The following is a 13954-nucleotide window of genomic DNA, read 5'->3' on the forward strand; positions in this document are numbered from 1 at the left end:
AAAGGCAACAGTGAAGCAGTAAAAGAAGTCTTCCTAAAACCATTGGTTGGTAATTTGGGAATGCGTGAGCCTCATCTGAAGTGCTGAAGCTGTCTGGATGGGGATTGCAGTTCACCATCTTCTAGAACGTGATTACCAGAGGCATGCAATACTCAGGCAGCAGGCTTAAATGAGCAAAAGGACACACTTGTCTCAGATACTAAGGTTGGCAGGTGGTAACTGGAGTAAGAGTGTTGACCTTAGCTGTGATGGTTTAAAAACTTATATAAGACAGGCATGGTTTGCAGAGAGGTGGAAAGCATATTCCCAAGGAATGTAAAGGATGTCACTGAAAAACAAGAGGCACTCCTACCTATTCCCATGTGTGAAGGAGAAGCAGCAAACCATAAACGGAGTACAGATTGGGAACATATGCTCTGAGGGAACTGCTGCTTTCGTACTTCAATTCACGTATCAACAATCCTATGAAAGTACACCTAGCAAGCAAAAGCCATGTAGATGCAACCACTATACACTTTGCAAGTAGGTGGTGTGCTTACATCCCAAAATGTGACTTGTTTTTCATAACCTTGGGCAACATCGTGCTTGTATTTAACAGCTTACTTGGCTGTTTCCCTCACAGCGCAGCACACGTGCAGCAGCAGAGCAAATTTTCTTGAGAAAGCTCTGATTCTACGAATGTGCACAGGCCTAAAAGTAAGTAAATCGTTGGTCTTACTGCCAAGAAGACTGGAAATTAATTGAGCGCAAAAGTGGTTTGCAGAACAGGAATGTAGGGTGCCTTGATCATCTGAAAAGAGCACTTGCAGAGGAGTATAAGTCTCCAGATCCATTCATTCCTTATCCTCCCTGGCAACTGAAAGACCACCTAGTGCCACCTCTTACCGTGACTTCATATATATTTATATGTATATATATAAATGCATGTGTGGCTTCTCGTGCATGGCAGGAGCGGGTGGAAGGCGCAATGGGGATTCAGAGAAGGTGAGCCCGCAGAAGGCAGCGCTGGGCCCAGACCCGAGGGGGCACTTGACCACTTCAGCTTCCAGGTGCCGGGCTAGTTCCAGTTTTGTGAGCAAACTTCCCTTTGAGAGTGGTTCCCGCCCCTCACCTTCTACGCTCGTGGCTTCAGCTAACCCCGCGGCCCAGCCGGGCTCATCAGGGCAAGGCGACAATGACATGTTTTCTGCGGGAGACGAGAGGTTGTGACAGACACACGAGGCAGCGCCGCCGAAATGCTCCTCGAGAGGGACGAAACGGGCCGGGGGAGGGGGGCCTCAGCTGCCCGCTGTCGCGACATGGGCGCCCGCCTGTCGCCGGCCGCCTCTGGCGGGCGCCTGTCCCTCTCCGCCCCCGCCGGGCCGGGGACCCGCCGCCTGTTGCTATTTCTGCCCGCGCTGGCTGGGCGGGCGGAGGGAGGCGGCGAGTGGCAGCCGTTGGGTGTGCGGCCCGGCCTCCCCCTCCCGACCGCCGGCAGGTAGAGACGGGGCGGGGCGGCTCGTCCTTACCGGGGCAGACAGCAACAGGAGGCGGCGAGCAGCCCCCCTCGCCCGGCCCGGCCCGGCCCGGCCCAGCCGGGGCGCCCGCGCTGCCGGTGCCCTGAGGCGCTGGTGTGGCCTCCCCTCCCCTCCCCTCCCCCGGCCCGGCGCCCGTTAGCGGCTCTGCCCGGTCCCCTCAGCGGGAGGTGGGCAGGCGGCGCCTGGCAGCCCGTGGCCGCTGCCTGCCGAAGGCACTTCCTTGCAGTGAGCACATCCTGCAGCGGCGAGGCGGCGGTAAGCGGCGGCCGGTCACACCGGCTGCGGCTCCAGGCCTGGCGGGGGGCGGCCGCGGGCCACGGCCGGGGCGGCGGGGGGGCCGCCGTGCCCCCGCTGCGGGCCGGCCCGGGGGAGCGGCGCTGGTGGGACCGAGCTGCGTGGTTAGAGGGGGGTGGGGAGGAGGAAGAGCGGCCGTGAGCTTTGAGGAAGTGAAAGAGTTGAGGCGAGAAAGGAGGCGTCCCGCCGCGGGGGCGGCTGCGGCCGGCGGGGCTGGTCTGTCGCCGTACCCAGGCTCCGGGGCGGCAGAAGCCTCCGGCCGGCCGGGAGGAGCCGGCTGTGAGGCGGGCGGCGGGTCCGCCCGGGGCCCCGCTCCGTGCCCGCTGCCGCCCTCCCGCCTCTCGCGGCAGCGTCGCGCTGTTGGACGGTCGGATCGGAGCCCCTGGTGAAGTCGCGGGACTCGCCCTGGGGACAGTATTGCTGCGGGGGGCGGGACGGGACGGCGCGGCCGGGCGGGAGCGGAGCGGGGACGGCGGGTCGCCGGTGCTGCGCTTCTCATCGCGCAGGGTCCTGGGAGGGCTGGCTTCTCGTCAGAATCACCGAAAGACCTGCTTGAATTTAATCTGCCGTTTACCTCGTGTGCCACGGTCTGCTTTTAGTTCTTTTTCTCAGTCTTGCCCGCACCTTCCTCACCCATCAATGCAAAGTCGCCCGCTCTAACTCCTCCCAGAGCCTGCTCCTTCTTAGAGCAACGCAGCGACCCTTCCCATAGGGGTAAAACTAACCTTTCCGACAGCAGCACGGTTCAGCTTAACCTTAAAATCCCCACACACTGGCGCAGTATTTTTATGGCTCTTTAAATTCGTGTACTAAATTAACAAGGGAATGATCTCTTGAAACCGCGTTCATGAGAGGTATGAAACAAATGTGGTTATTTATAGTGCAGTTTGAAAAGATCAAGACCTTTGTATGCTGTGTTGTATTTGGGAGAGGCTAATATGGCAGATCTGCTGTAGAAACCTTTAGCAGTGCAGATGGTGGGATTTGTGCCGGCCGTTAAGCCCAGAGATTGAATGGAACATCGTGGGTCAAAATTAATAAAAATGTACGTCTCCTGAATAGCAAATATCTCTGAACTGATGAATATGATTATACTTTTAACACTTGAGCCAAAATAGAAATTCGTCACAGCTTGTTTTATAGAAATGCTGAAAGTCACAGGTAATATGCAAAAGTAGAAATGCTTGCAGGTGAGAAGGATGACAGGCTGGAAGGAATGTGAAACACATTCAATGATATGTGGATGACTTGACACTTTTCACTTCACAATTTGGTTAACTGAAAAGCTGGATGCAAGTATTTTGGCTGTGGATAGGCAATTGAATAAAAAGGAATGGCATTCAGAGTGTAATTTACCAAGCAAGCTTTCTTTTTCAAAGATTTTTTTAGTGCATTGCGGTGATAGAACAGCCCAATGTTTTGTTCAGGTCCGTATGAGGCTGACTGAGAACACCTCAATCATCAGCATATTAATTTCTGTGGACTCTATGAGGGAACTAGCAACAGGTGTCAAGGGCAGGAGCAGTGAGCTATTTCCTTCGTTCAATAGTTGGTTATAAATTTGTATTATTATAATCAAGAACATTACCATTTTGCTGGATTTTTTTATTATTAATAGTCTATTTAAATTTTTTTAACCTATTTGAGGAGTGATATAAATTCTGGCTGTATTGTTAAATGTTTTAGGTGTGATTATTACTACAAAACCAAGTGATTTGCTCACAGTACATGGTGAAACATTATTTAGGACCCACGTCTGAAGCTGCTGATGGCATTAAAAAGAATCTTTTAAAAGTCAGCATTTAATGCATGATATAGAAAAAGAATGGAAATGAAAAATAATTTCTGAGGCCAATTGACTTCTGGACTTGCGCATGCTGTTACCCACAGCAAGCCATTGCTCCAGAAGGAAACAGCAGATAATAAGTAGCTATGAGATAAAAAGAACATCCTTGCAACAGAAGGGTGCGTCATGATTCCAAGTGCCAAGTTTGAGTTAAATTAAAACTACTTGAAAAGTGAGAGCAACCTGTGGTATGATATCTAAACAATCTTAACTAGAGAAAACAGGCCAAAAATGTTTGAAGCCTCAAGAAAAAAGATAAAGCTTACAACTAGCTGCCATGTAGAACGATCTAATGATGCTTTGTTGTGATACCAGAGAAGAGAGTCATTTCATGCATATTGATGGAAACATGAAAAGACCTCTTCTCAGCAGTGACCATATCATGACATACCTAACACATGTTCTCATTTGTGTTTTTCTATACATCCTGCTAGGTGGATAAAGAAATCTGTTGACATGAGTGAGGACAATGTAAATCTCAGTCAGAGATCAGAGGAAGAGGGAGAGGAGTGGTATTTAGTTCTGGCTTGCGTTCCAGAGCTCTGGCTGCAGGCCAGGGCTCCTCATAATCCTTAAGTAGTATGATATTTCTGCTAAAATAATCAGCGGTGAAGTGCAGTCAGTACCAATGCATCTGGTTCCATTTGTCGGCAGGGTTCAGCACTAATGCCACGCAGAGAAGAGCTGAACAAATTTGTGCTCTTTAAGACCAGCCGTTTTTCACAAGACCTTGCTATGTGGTTTGAAGCTTTGTTTAGCTTCTTGGAGGGGAGAAAGAAAACGAACTTGCAGAAAAAAACCTGCTGTTATGTCAGCAGCCTGATGTGGAGTAACTGCACAGTTGTCTCTCAGATGAACTGCAAAGGTTGAGAAGGCTGGAGCCTTTCTGTTCAACAACTCACAAGTCAAACTCCTCATTTAATCACTGATGTGTGGAAGCTCTGACTGCTTCCTTGCTTGATGCATCTTCTAAACTTGTCAGTTCTGCTGTGGGTCCCAGCACTCCAACTGCTACCAAACCAGGGAAGAATTGGAGCACAGGGGAGGATTGCTTAGATCAGTAGTTACCTATGTTCTGAACAGGAGTCTGAAACTTTTGGCCACATGTCTGTATTGAATTTAGTCCAGTCCAGAAGAAACAAAAGAAGAAGGATAACCCTTCACCACTGTTGTAGTTTCTGCTTTATTTATTTATTTATTTATGTGTGTTCTTTTGGTTTAGAACAATCTCTCTCTCTTCTTTGCCTTTTCTTTCTATATTAGTTTGAGTCCATCCCAAATCTGCCTAGTTTTCTCACAGCTGCCAAAACCTGATTTCCCATGCCCCACCCTCCCAGGCTAATAACTCAATCTGTTCTCTGTACACCACAGGATTCTCCTTCCTAACCTCAAAGCCAGCCTGGCCCCATCTAACTGAATGGCACACGGAGCCTGTACATTGTCCTCGTGATAAAGTCTTTGCTCTCTTGAGAGAAGGTGAGTTTTGAGGAATGTTGTCCTGCATGATGTACAGCTGCTTAGACATGTCCCTTCATGCAGGGAGAACCTGGGATCCAGAATTGCAGAAGTACTAATTTTTGTAGGTCTCCTTTTCATGCTGTCCTGCCATCACCCTGACTCCTCTCTGAAGGCATCCGTTTTAGTTTCTGGTGATATAAAAAGATGAGAATACAACTTAATTTAGGAGAACAAGAGCATGATATATATATATATATGTATATTTTAAAACACAGTATCAGATTTTGCTAGAACAGGACTATCAGCATAGTGTTGCATGCTTTCTAAGCCTGCTCCCTGCTTGTGAGAACTGGCTGGGTTGGTCACAGTGAAGGAGAAGTTGAGGACAGAGCACATGTATGTTCCCATGTGTATCTTTCACATGAGTCTGGTGTCTTCTAGTATAGAAGGTGGGGTTAGATTTTAGTGTGGTTTGTGCAAATATCATATGTGCTACAGTTTGGCTGTTTTTATGCTGGTGGAGCAAGTGCAGCTAAATTAAAGCAGGTTAAACAGTGGCAACATTAAGATACAGTTTGGAGAACATTAACGTTTCTCAGACAGCAGCAAAGCTGTTAGCTGAGGAGTGCCACTCAAGCTCTTTTCAGCTCTGAGTGCAAGGGCAATGGAGATCCTTCAGAAGATGCAGATGGAGAGGAGAAAGAGAAGCTGTCCCGGTTATGTCTGTGAGCACTGGAAGAACAACTGGAGACATTCAGCCTGTGTGCGAAGCAAAGCCTGTCAGCCCAGAGTAACAGAGCTGAATGGCACTTAGAGCTGTCAAGGGAAGATCAAAGTTTAGGTGGAAGGAAACAAGTGGATGGCTTTATTTTTATACCTTTTCTCTCTTGGACTAAAGGTGAAATAAGCATTTGTTTGTTTGTGAGTTAATCAGTCTGACATTTGGGAAGAAGAGGAAGCTTGTTCAAGCCTACTGTACTAATACTGATGGTAAATAGGTACAGCTCCTGCACAGTTGAGTTTTGGAAAGGGTGAACTGAGTGGTGGCAATCAGAGATGGGTGAAGGTGCCAGAATTCTGAGTGGTGGAGTCAGGGCAGATGTGGATGGGCTCAGAGCACAGACACTCTTTGGCCATAATGTACACTTAATTTTATGGCTGGGAATAGACCTGTTGAGATGAACAGAACTATTTTTAGGTCTAAATTAAGCATGTACATAAATACTTCATGGTCTTGAAGTAAAACCTAGTCCTTGGTGTAAACTTAAGGGACACTAACACTGTCAGTATGAAATCAGTGTAATTTCTGGTGGGATTTTTATGTAAGTTAGGATAAGGATGACAGGGGGAAACAAAGAAAGAATGGAAAAGGAAGATGAAACATGCAGAACGGTAACATACAAAATTATATAGGTTAGGTAAGGAGACCTGATTCTGCTAAATTTCTGCTCTGAGAAACTGCACTTCTAGCCCCTCTTAGTAAAAAACCGCTAGCGTTCTGAGTTCTAGTTGACTTGTTTTGATTTAGTATTAACTGTTTTTCTTTAGAAATAACAAATGCAGACATTGGAGTATTTATGCTGTTGACTTTTCAAGGTGTTTATTTTGTTAAAGGGATGAATGCCAAGAAGCTTTGCATTTATATTAAATACATTCCAGCAACACAATGTTTGTTTAAGTATGACAGAGTATCAACCCGTTTTTTTTGCATACTGTTCAGTCCTTAGAGTTAGCATGTGAAATAATGTATTATATTGCGATACTTATTTCTGTTTGAGGCTGCAGTGCCTTGTAGGTCTGGGGTAAAAGAACATGGTAGATTGTGGTAATCCAAATGAAACTTCTCTTCCTTGAATAGTTGATTTAAATGAGGATGACTTTGTTGTATTTTTACATGCATTTTATTTAATTACATTTTTTTGGAAAGAGTTCTGAGAAAACACAATGGAGAAGTATGGTTACAAAAAGTATGTGGCTAATGGGTCATCATCCCTGAGGTAGTTCAGTTCTTTTGTTTTCAACTAAGAATGGAGTTTTCTTAGGCTGGTTTATCCTGAGATGATTATGCATGCCAGTAAATGATAACACTAAAAGCTGAAAAGTCAGTTTTTGTGTGTTTCGGACTACACACCATTCTAGTTACGAATGAATCCAATCTTCCCCACAGTTGCTGAACTATTTTTCATTGTTGCAATTAAGGAGAAAAAATTTGTAATAGCTTGTCAAAGAAGAAGAGACCATTTTAATTCCTCACAGATGCAAAACTATAATGATAATTGTGTTTAGCAGTCTGTGTTGATACGGTATAAAAATGCTTCCTGAAGCTGCTATCCCATATGATGCAATGCATTTATATTCCTCTTAAGGATGGTTGTTTTCTTGCTTGCTTGTGAAACAAATAAAAAGTTGAAAAAGAGTTGTAGTATAATTGAAATGAGACATATAAATTCTGGATTTTCACAGCCCTTTTCCCCACGCCTCCCATGTACAGACACACAGAGGTTTATAAAAAGGCTTTTTTAAAAATTGTTCTACATATCTAGAATACTACTTATGATGATTTCTTCAAATGGTGTCTTTAAAACTGCATTATTGGATTCTCTTGCTAAATTTGGCATCCCTGGAACTGGTAACATTGCCGCAGAGTTCATTTGTCAAAAGATGCAATAAAGTAAATGTACCCAAACACGTGGTTTCTGCAGTTCTCTTGGTTTTACAGTTTGCCAGTTACTGTAGGAACATTTTTCCTCACTCAGACATTTGCAAATTGGTTGCATTTTAAACACTTGTTTAGTTCAAAATTTCCATCTTGAAATTTTTTTTAAAGTTGTTTTTTAATCCTGAAGTTTTCTTTCATTTTCAACAAGGTGAAGCACTGTTAGAAACTCAGTTTGAAAATATTTTTACAAGGGCAAATAAAGGACAAAGTTTATTGAAAACTCATGAGAAAAATACTGCTATTTTTGATCGTGTTTGTAGATGAACAAAGACAAGAAATACTGTTGCCACAGTAAACAGATGCCATTTATTAAATACTTGTTCAAATACGATTAAAAATGTTTTGTAAGGAGTTCTTGGGACTGCTCATGTTGTTTTTAATGGTCTTTTCATGAGAAATTCAGAAGACTGAGGGTAAACTAGTGTCATGGTGTTTAAACATGGGCAATTACAGGCCTGTCAGCTTCTCATCAGTCTCACACAAAATAATGTAACAGCTGAAACTGGGTTCTATTAATGAGGAGTTAAAACATGGTAGTATAGCAAGTCCCAATCTGTGTGTTTCCATAGACTGTATTTTGCAAAATGAAATGGATAGATAAATGCAATTATTGGATTTTGTTACTAAAACTACTAATATGTAATAACAGTAGTGATAGTAGATGCTTGAGTATAACAGGGTTATAACAGAGTTGTTTGTAACTTGGTTCCATTTGATATTTTAAGAAATGAAAATGATACAATATCAATGTGGCAAACATTAAGTATTCCTGGCTGACTGACAGGCCTTAAAATGCAATCATGAATTGAGAATCATCATCTGTTTTTTAGTGGGATGCTGTAAGGATTGTTGCTCATCTCTGCTATCTGACAGGTTTATCAGTGATCAATCAGTTGACTGCTGTTAGCTTTTTCAGATGACCAACAATTTCTGGGGTGTTATTTAATGAAAAGTCTGTTTGGTAACAGCCCATGATCACTTGGCAAACTATACCCAAGGAAACAACTCCATGTTAGTAGCCAAATTCAAAATCATCCATCTATCAACAAGAAAGATGACCTCTTTTTTTTCTTTTTTTTTTTTTTTTCTTTCTTCAAGTGTGAAGGTGTCTCAGCAAGCACTGACTTCAACTGTCATGAAGGTCAGAATAGCTCAGCTGAGTTCTCTCTGAGATAATAGGATTGAAATAGGCCAGTGTGATCCACGTGTGTCTGCCTATGAAACAGGCACAGTCTAGAAAGAATGTGAATTTTTGAGTTTATTACTTATTAGATGGTTTAGCAAGGGTTGTAAAGCTACTCTGAAATAAGGACTGACTTTTTTCCAAGCAATGTGTTTAATACTGTTATGTTTGTCAGACCTGGAATAGTAAGGCCCAAACACAAGGGAAACATGCTAGACAGGATGATCAGCATGTCTCTTCTGATGTTAAGCTATTGAATATTTGTGTTACTGACAGTTCTTTTTTAATAGGGTTCCAGCACCTACATAACTATTTCTTTTCCTTTCAGAACTCTTCTGTTCCTTAATCAAAGGAACTGTCCAGATACCGTCATTCCATGGAACTGAAATACTGGTGAATTAGTCCAGGTTCCCTAAAGGACTGTAAAATGGAGCCAATAACATTCAAAGTTAAAAAGTATCAAACACCTAGCGATTTCTCAGCAAGTTTCAGTCTCCAGCTCGTTGGTTCTCTGCCAGTGCATTCACTAACCACCATGTCAATGCTGCCTTGGATTGTGGCAGAGATCCGAATGCTCGGTACAAAGTCTTCCAAAGAAGAACCTAGCGTCAGCCAAATCCGACTTTATGTTTCACCAGCGAGTTTGAGATGTGAACCAGACACAGGGAAAATCCAGCAGTGGGATCCTTTGATTTGTTCAAGTTTGTTTGAATACAAGCCACAGCATGTCCACAAACTGATTCACAACAGCCACGATCCAAGTTACTTTGCTTGTCTGATAAAGGATGAAGCAGCAAATCAGCGAAGTATCTGCTATGTGTTTAAAGCTGATGATCAGACAAAAGTAAGTAAAAAGAAAAAAAAAAAACAAAGCAAGCAACTCCAGAGTTGCTTTTGTGCTGTTTGAAACCTTTCACTACCGTGTAAGATCTTAAGGTTGTATTTACAATTAGAGACTGGGTCTTGCTAAAACTTACTGACAAGCATCACTTTACTTGATATTAATGGTTCAGTTGAATTTGAACTGTTCAGTATGTGAAGTGAAAGGTGTGTAAATCTCCTACAGGATCAGAGTTTGAATTTCATTGGCTTAAAAAACACTTTAGTTTGGGATACGGGCTGAAATGTTGGCCCTCAAGTGAGTGAGAGTTTTTCTGTTGATGTCACTGGGGCTAGGATTTCACCCCTGAGCCGCTGTGAACTTTAATCCTACGGTCAGACCTCTCAAATTTCTGTTTTCCTGAGTTGAGACCTATGTGACTGGGAAATAGAGATACCTTCTTTCTCAGAAGGAGGAGGGTGTACAGTGGAGCCTCCATATGTAGCGTACATCCAACCACAGGACACTGTAGAAACCTCTTCCTAGCTCTGTAATCCACAGAGCCTGACAGGTGGTGTCAGGGAATGGGAGAGAGGCCACAGCGCAGTGCTGCAACTCTGTGACATGCAGGCTTGCTGCTGCATGGCATGAGACAGGAGTTGGGTGTGCGTGTCTCACGCCGTGGGTGAGATTTGGCTCAGTCTGCCTTTGCTAGGAGCAAGTTGTGCCCTTGCTGAAAAGGTGGAAGCATTAAAAATAGTCGATCTCTTCTTTTGTTTGAGAGTGAGACAATAACTCTCGTGAATAAGATGAGTAGGATTTGGCACAAAACTATTGTGATCTACTGAGAACAAAACAGTGACATAGCCTTCACCTCTTGAATGTAGACTCTAGTTATGATGTTGGAAAACAGCATCTTACTACATGCTGCTTGCTTGACTCGTAGGAGATGTTGTGCTGAAGCACCTTGGAGGTATTATGTGAATATACACCACACATGGGATTTATGCCAACCTGCCCAATAGCAAAACATTGTACAGTTCCAAATCCGTGGTCTCAAGCTTAGAGCTCAAAACATATGGAAACAGCTTTAGTTAAATCCCCCCATCTAAAGAGGCAGTTCCGGTAAATTAGAAGGCAAATATGTTGTAAATCATAAACATTCAAGTGAGAAATCCTGTCAAGTTAAAATGTAGAATACCAAATTTATGTATGTAAGGGAACAGAAATAAGGAGTAGATGTTTCGGAACTGGCATTGACTAGAAGTTGGTAAATGCATTTTGCAGTTTGCTTATGCACTTATTTTTGCTTGTGATTTTACAGGATTATGGTGAGTACGGAGCACTGATCACCTCCGGTACATTTTCATTTGCATTTTCTTTTGCAACAAAAGATTGAAAAAAATTTTTTTTCTCACATTTGATCAAATTCCTAGACATGTTTGAAATGATAGAGAACAAAATAAGGCTCAAAATAAGGTTCACACAGCTATCTGTTCTTTGAAAAACTACCATCCACCTGGTCTCTTAACTTGCCTTGATTGCAAGGGTTGTTTCTCTTGACTTTTTTGCAGGCTAGGTTCCTCATTAGGAGGTAGACATCTAATCAGCATTTGTGCATGGATGTTTTAATGAAAGGATAATGGAAATGCCAAGTGTTCTTGTCTTCTAAAGTGAAGCTCTGCCTGTTTTACTTAAATTCAGTGTAATTTGATTAATCTACCTTAATCTACCTATCTACTAAGTGAGTCCCTTATGCTTCATAGGGTGTTGTTACTCTGCCCTGAATATTGTCATATAATGCCTTTTAGCTAATTGGTGTTTATGTATTTGTCAGCTATGTTGCCTGTTTTGCAGATACCCAATTTGAAAGCCTAGGAGTGTACTGTATACCTTAGTTACAAATACAGGGAGCTGCTTGTTAAAAGCGAGTGAGTTGGGATGAAGAATTTGGCACTATGTTGCTGCAACTTATGTTCAGCTTCAGAAGAAACAAATTTTAGAAACTGGACCTGTGCAGCCTGTGTGACTCGTCAGACTCCTGTGCTGGTACTCTTGCTCCTGAGGACTCTTTTTTTTTTTCTATTTGCTTCAGCTCTGTAAAAGAGACACGGTAGTCCAGATAGGTTTAGTCACAGAGTTTATGTGTTCATAACAACTCTTTATCCAGCAATCTTGGACATCCAAACTTTTGTGATAATTGCACTTCAGCTATTTTTATTTGAAAAAAACCCCAACCGGTTACTAATTACAATAATATTGTAAACTAAGCCACGGTTCTTTGCATCTGCATAGATAAATCTGTAGTAGGGCTGTATTTGACAAAGAATTCTCAGATTAGGTCAGATTGGACTGAGGATTTGAAGTAGATTTGTGGCTTTGCAAATAAGTTCTGAGTATATCCCCACTTTAGGGTATGTAGAATAAAACAGGGCAGAAGGATGTCTGTGGGAGAAGTAGGCTAGGAAGATTAGTATGTTAAGATGAAAGCAGGTGAGTAGAAGACTAAACAGTGAAGGCCTTTAAAGGGAAGGACAAAAAACTTGAACTCCATGCGCACAGAGGAATAGCGCTGGAGGTGGTAGAAAGTACAGAAAACCAGGAATGATCAGGCTTTTAGCATCAGCACTGCAGATACAACTACAGCTAGTGTACTACAGTCTACTCCTTTATATATACAAATTGAGTGAGGACATATACTTGATTAGTGAGGGATTATTTTACTGTTTAATATGAAAGCGTTTTATTAATAGGAGATTTTTTTTTCCTGGGTAATATTTAGCTAAATTCTAGATTTGATGGGGGTGTGGGAACACATGCAATACTTTTCCTGGATATTAATACAGGGCTGTTAGGTTCATTGTTGCTCCATTACCAACATATCCACTTTAGAGAAGAAATCAGTAGACAGGTAATTAATAATAAATAATGTCAGGATCCTTTGCAAGGTATTCTTTGTTCTGCTTCTCTTTAGAAGTGAAAGAAAAGGTAGTGCCCTATTGTGGTCTTTGTCTTCACTCTGTAGGATCTTGTATAATTATTTCCATTGCATCATCATAGCAGTACGGCTCACTTTCCCCACTGGTATAGCAGTAGGTAGGGAAGGATGAGAGAAGCTTTCCTGGTGAACTGCTCCTTGGCACATTACTTGAAAACAAGCACATGCATATAGAGATCATTCCACTCAGTACTGAAAGGACAGGTTTACACTGCCTAGGGAGAGCTTCTTTCATGGATTAGAGTTCTCTTTCTAAGCAGATATGTTGGATATGGGATCTGGAGCCTTCATTCTTCACATATAACCTCAGTAAGTTTCCACTAGTTATAGATAGTGGAGTTCCTTATCCCTTCACCTTCATTCTGTGGAAGTTCTGATGAGGCCTTAACATTGAGTAATTTCTGCCTGAGGTTGGGGCTGAAGCATTAATACATATTCTTTGTAGGTGCTCAGGAGTGAAAGTTGATTCAATTATATTGCCTGCAGGGAGCTTATGAAGGCTACGGCTAGGTCATAGATGGGGATTATGCATACTGTGTTGAGTAATGGTGGTGGAAGCTGAGGAAAAAATAACTCTCCAGTAAATCTGTGCTTGCAGGATAGTACCTTCATCATAAGAATGCAGCCTTGTTGAACAGCTCGGCTGGAGTGCTTGGGTACTGTAGAAGTGTGGTGACTTAAATGAAACATATATGCTTCCAGCCTATGTATCTTCCCCATGGCCCCTGGTCTGACATTTGCTTACATTCTACGGAAATTAATGCTATTGTCATCGTTGTTGTTGAAAGCTATATACATTAAAAATTATTGGCATTTTTTTTGTCCTACACTTGAGATGCGTTAGTTTGGAAGTGTTTGGAACTGTAGGTGAGGTGTGCTGTTTCCTTCATGAGCTCATTCTCCACAAACACAACACTGCTCTTCTTCTGTAAGACACCTTGCTTTAGCACGTCGTTCACTCTGAGGAATTAAAATTATAGATATGAGAAGCTAATAGCATACTGTCACAGGATATCTTTCTCCAGCAGATACAAAGTAGCCAAAACATTACAAAGGAAGAGTAATTTATGTTCTTATTTTCAGTTTGGAAAAGTAATTCCACATGCCATTATGTTGATC

At 42.7% G+C, this 13954-nt stretch overlaps 1 protein-coding gene across 10 annotated transcripts in view; it reads left to right on the forward strand.

Annotated features, from left to right (window-relative positions):
- The first annotated feature begins 959 nt into the window (after nt 1–959).
- Nucleotides 960–13954, forward strand: part of TBC1D1 (TBC1 domain family member 1) — a 114186-nt gene continuing 101191 nt past the window's right edge. For 3 of the 10 annotated variants that reach the window (XM_074865973.1, XM_074865971.1, XM_074865974.1), the window contains exons 1-3: nt 1525–1772; nt 5029–5133; nt 9346–9861. In XM_074865973.1, coding sequence (XP_074722074.1) covers nt 9445–9861 — 417 coding nt within the window. In that variant the 5' untranslated portion in view covers nt 1525–1772; nt 5029–5133; nt 9346–9444. Of the gene's footprint in view, nt 1478–1523; nt 1773–2070; nt 2197–2519; nt 2666–2722; nt 2857–5028; nt 5134–9345; nt 9862–13954 lie in introns of those variants that run through there. The other 7 variants (XM_074865966.1, XM_074865965.1, XM_074865967.1 and 4 more) reach the window with 7 other exon arrangements.

The sequence above is a fragment of the Strix uralensis genome, chromosome 4, assembly GCF_047716275.1.
Source record: "Strix uralensis isolate ZFMK-TIS-50842 chromosome 4, bStrUra1, whole genome shotgun sequence".
Taxonomy (NCBI): domain Eukaryota; kingdom Metazoa; phylum Chordata; class Aves; order Strigiformes; family Strigidae; genus Strix; species Strix uralensis.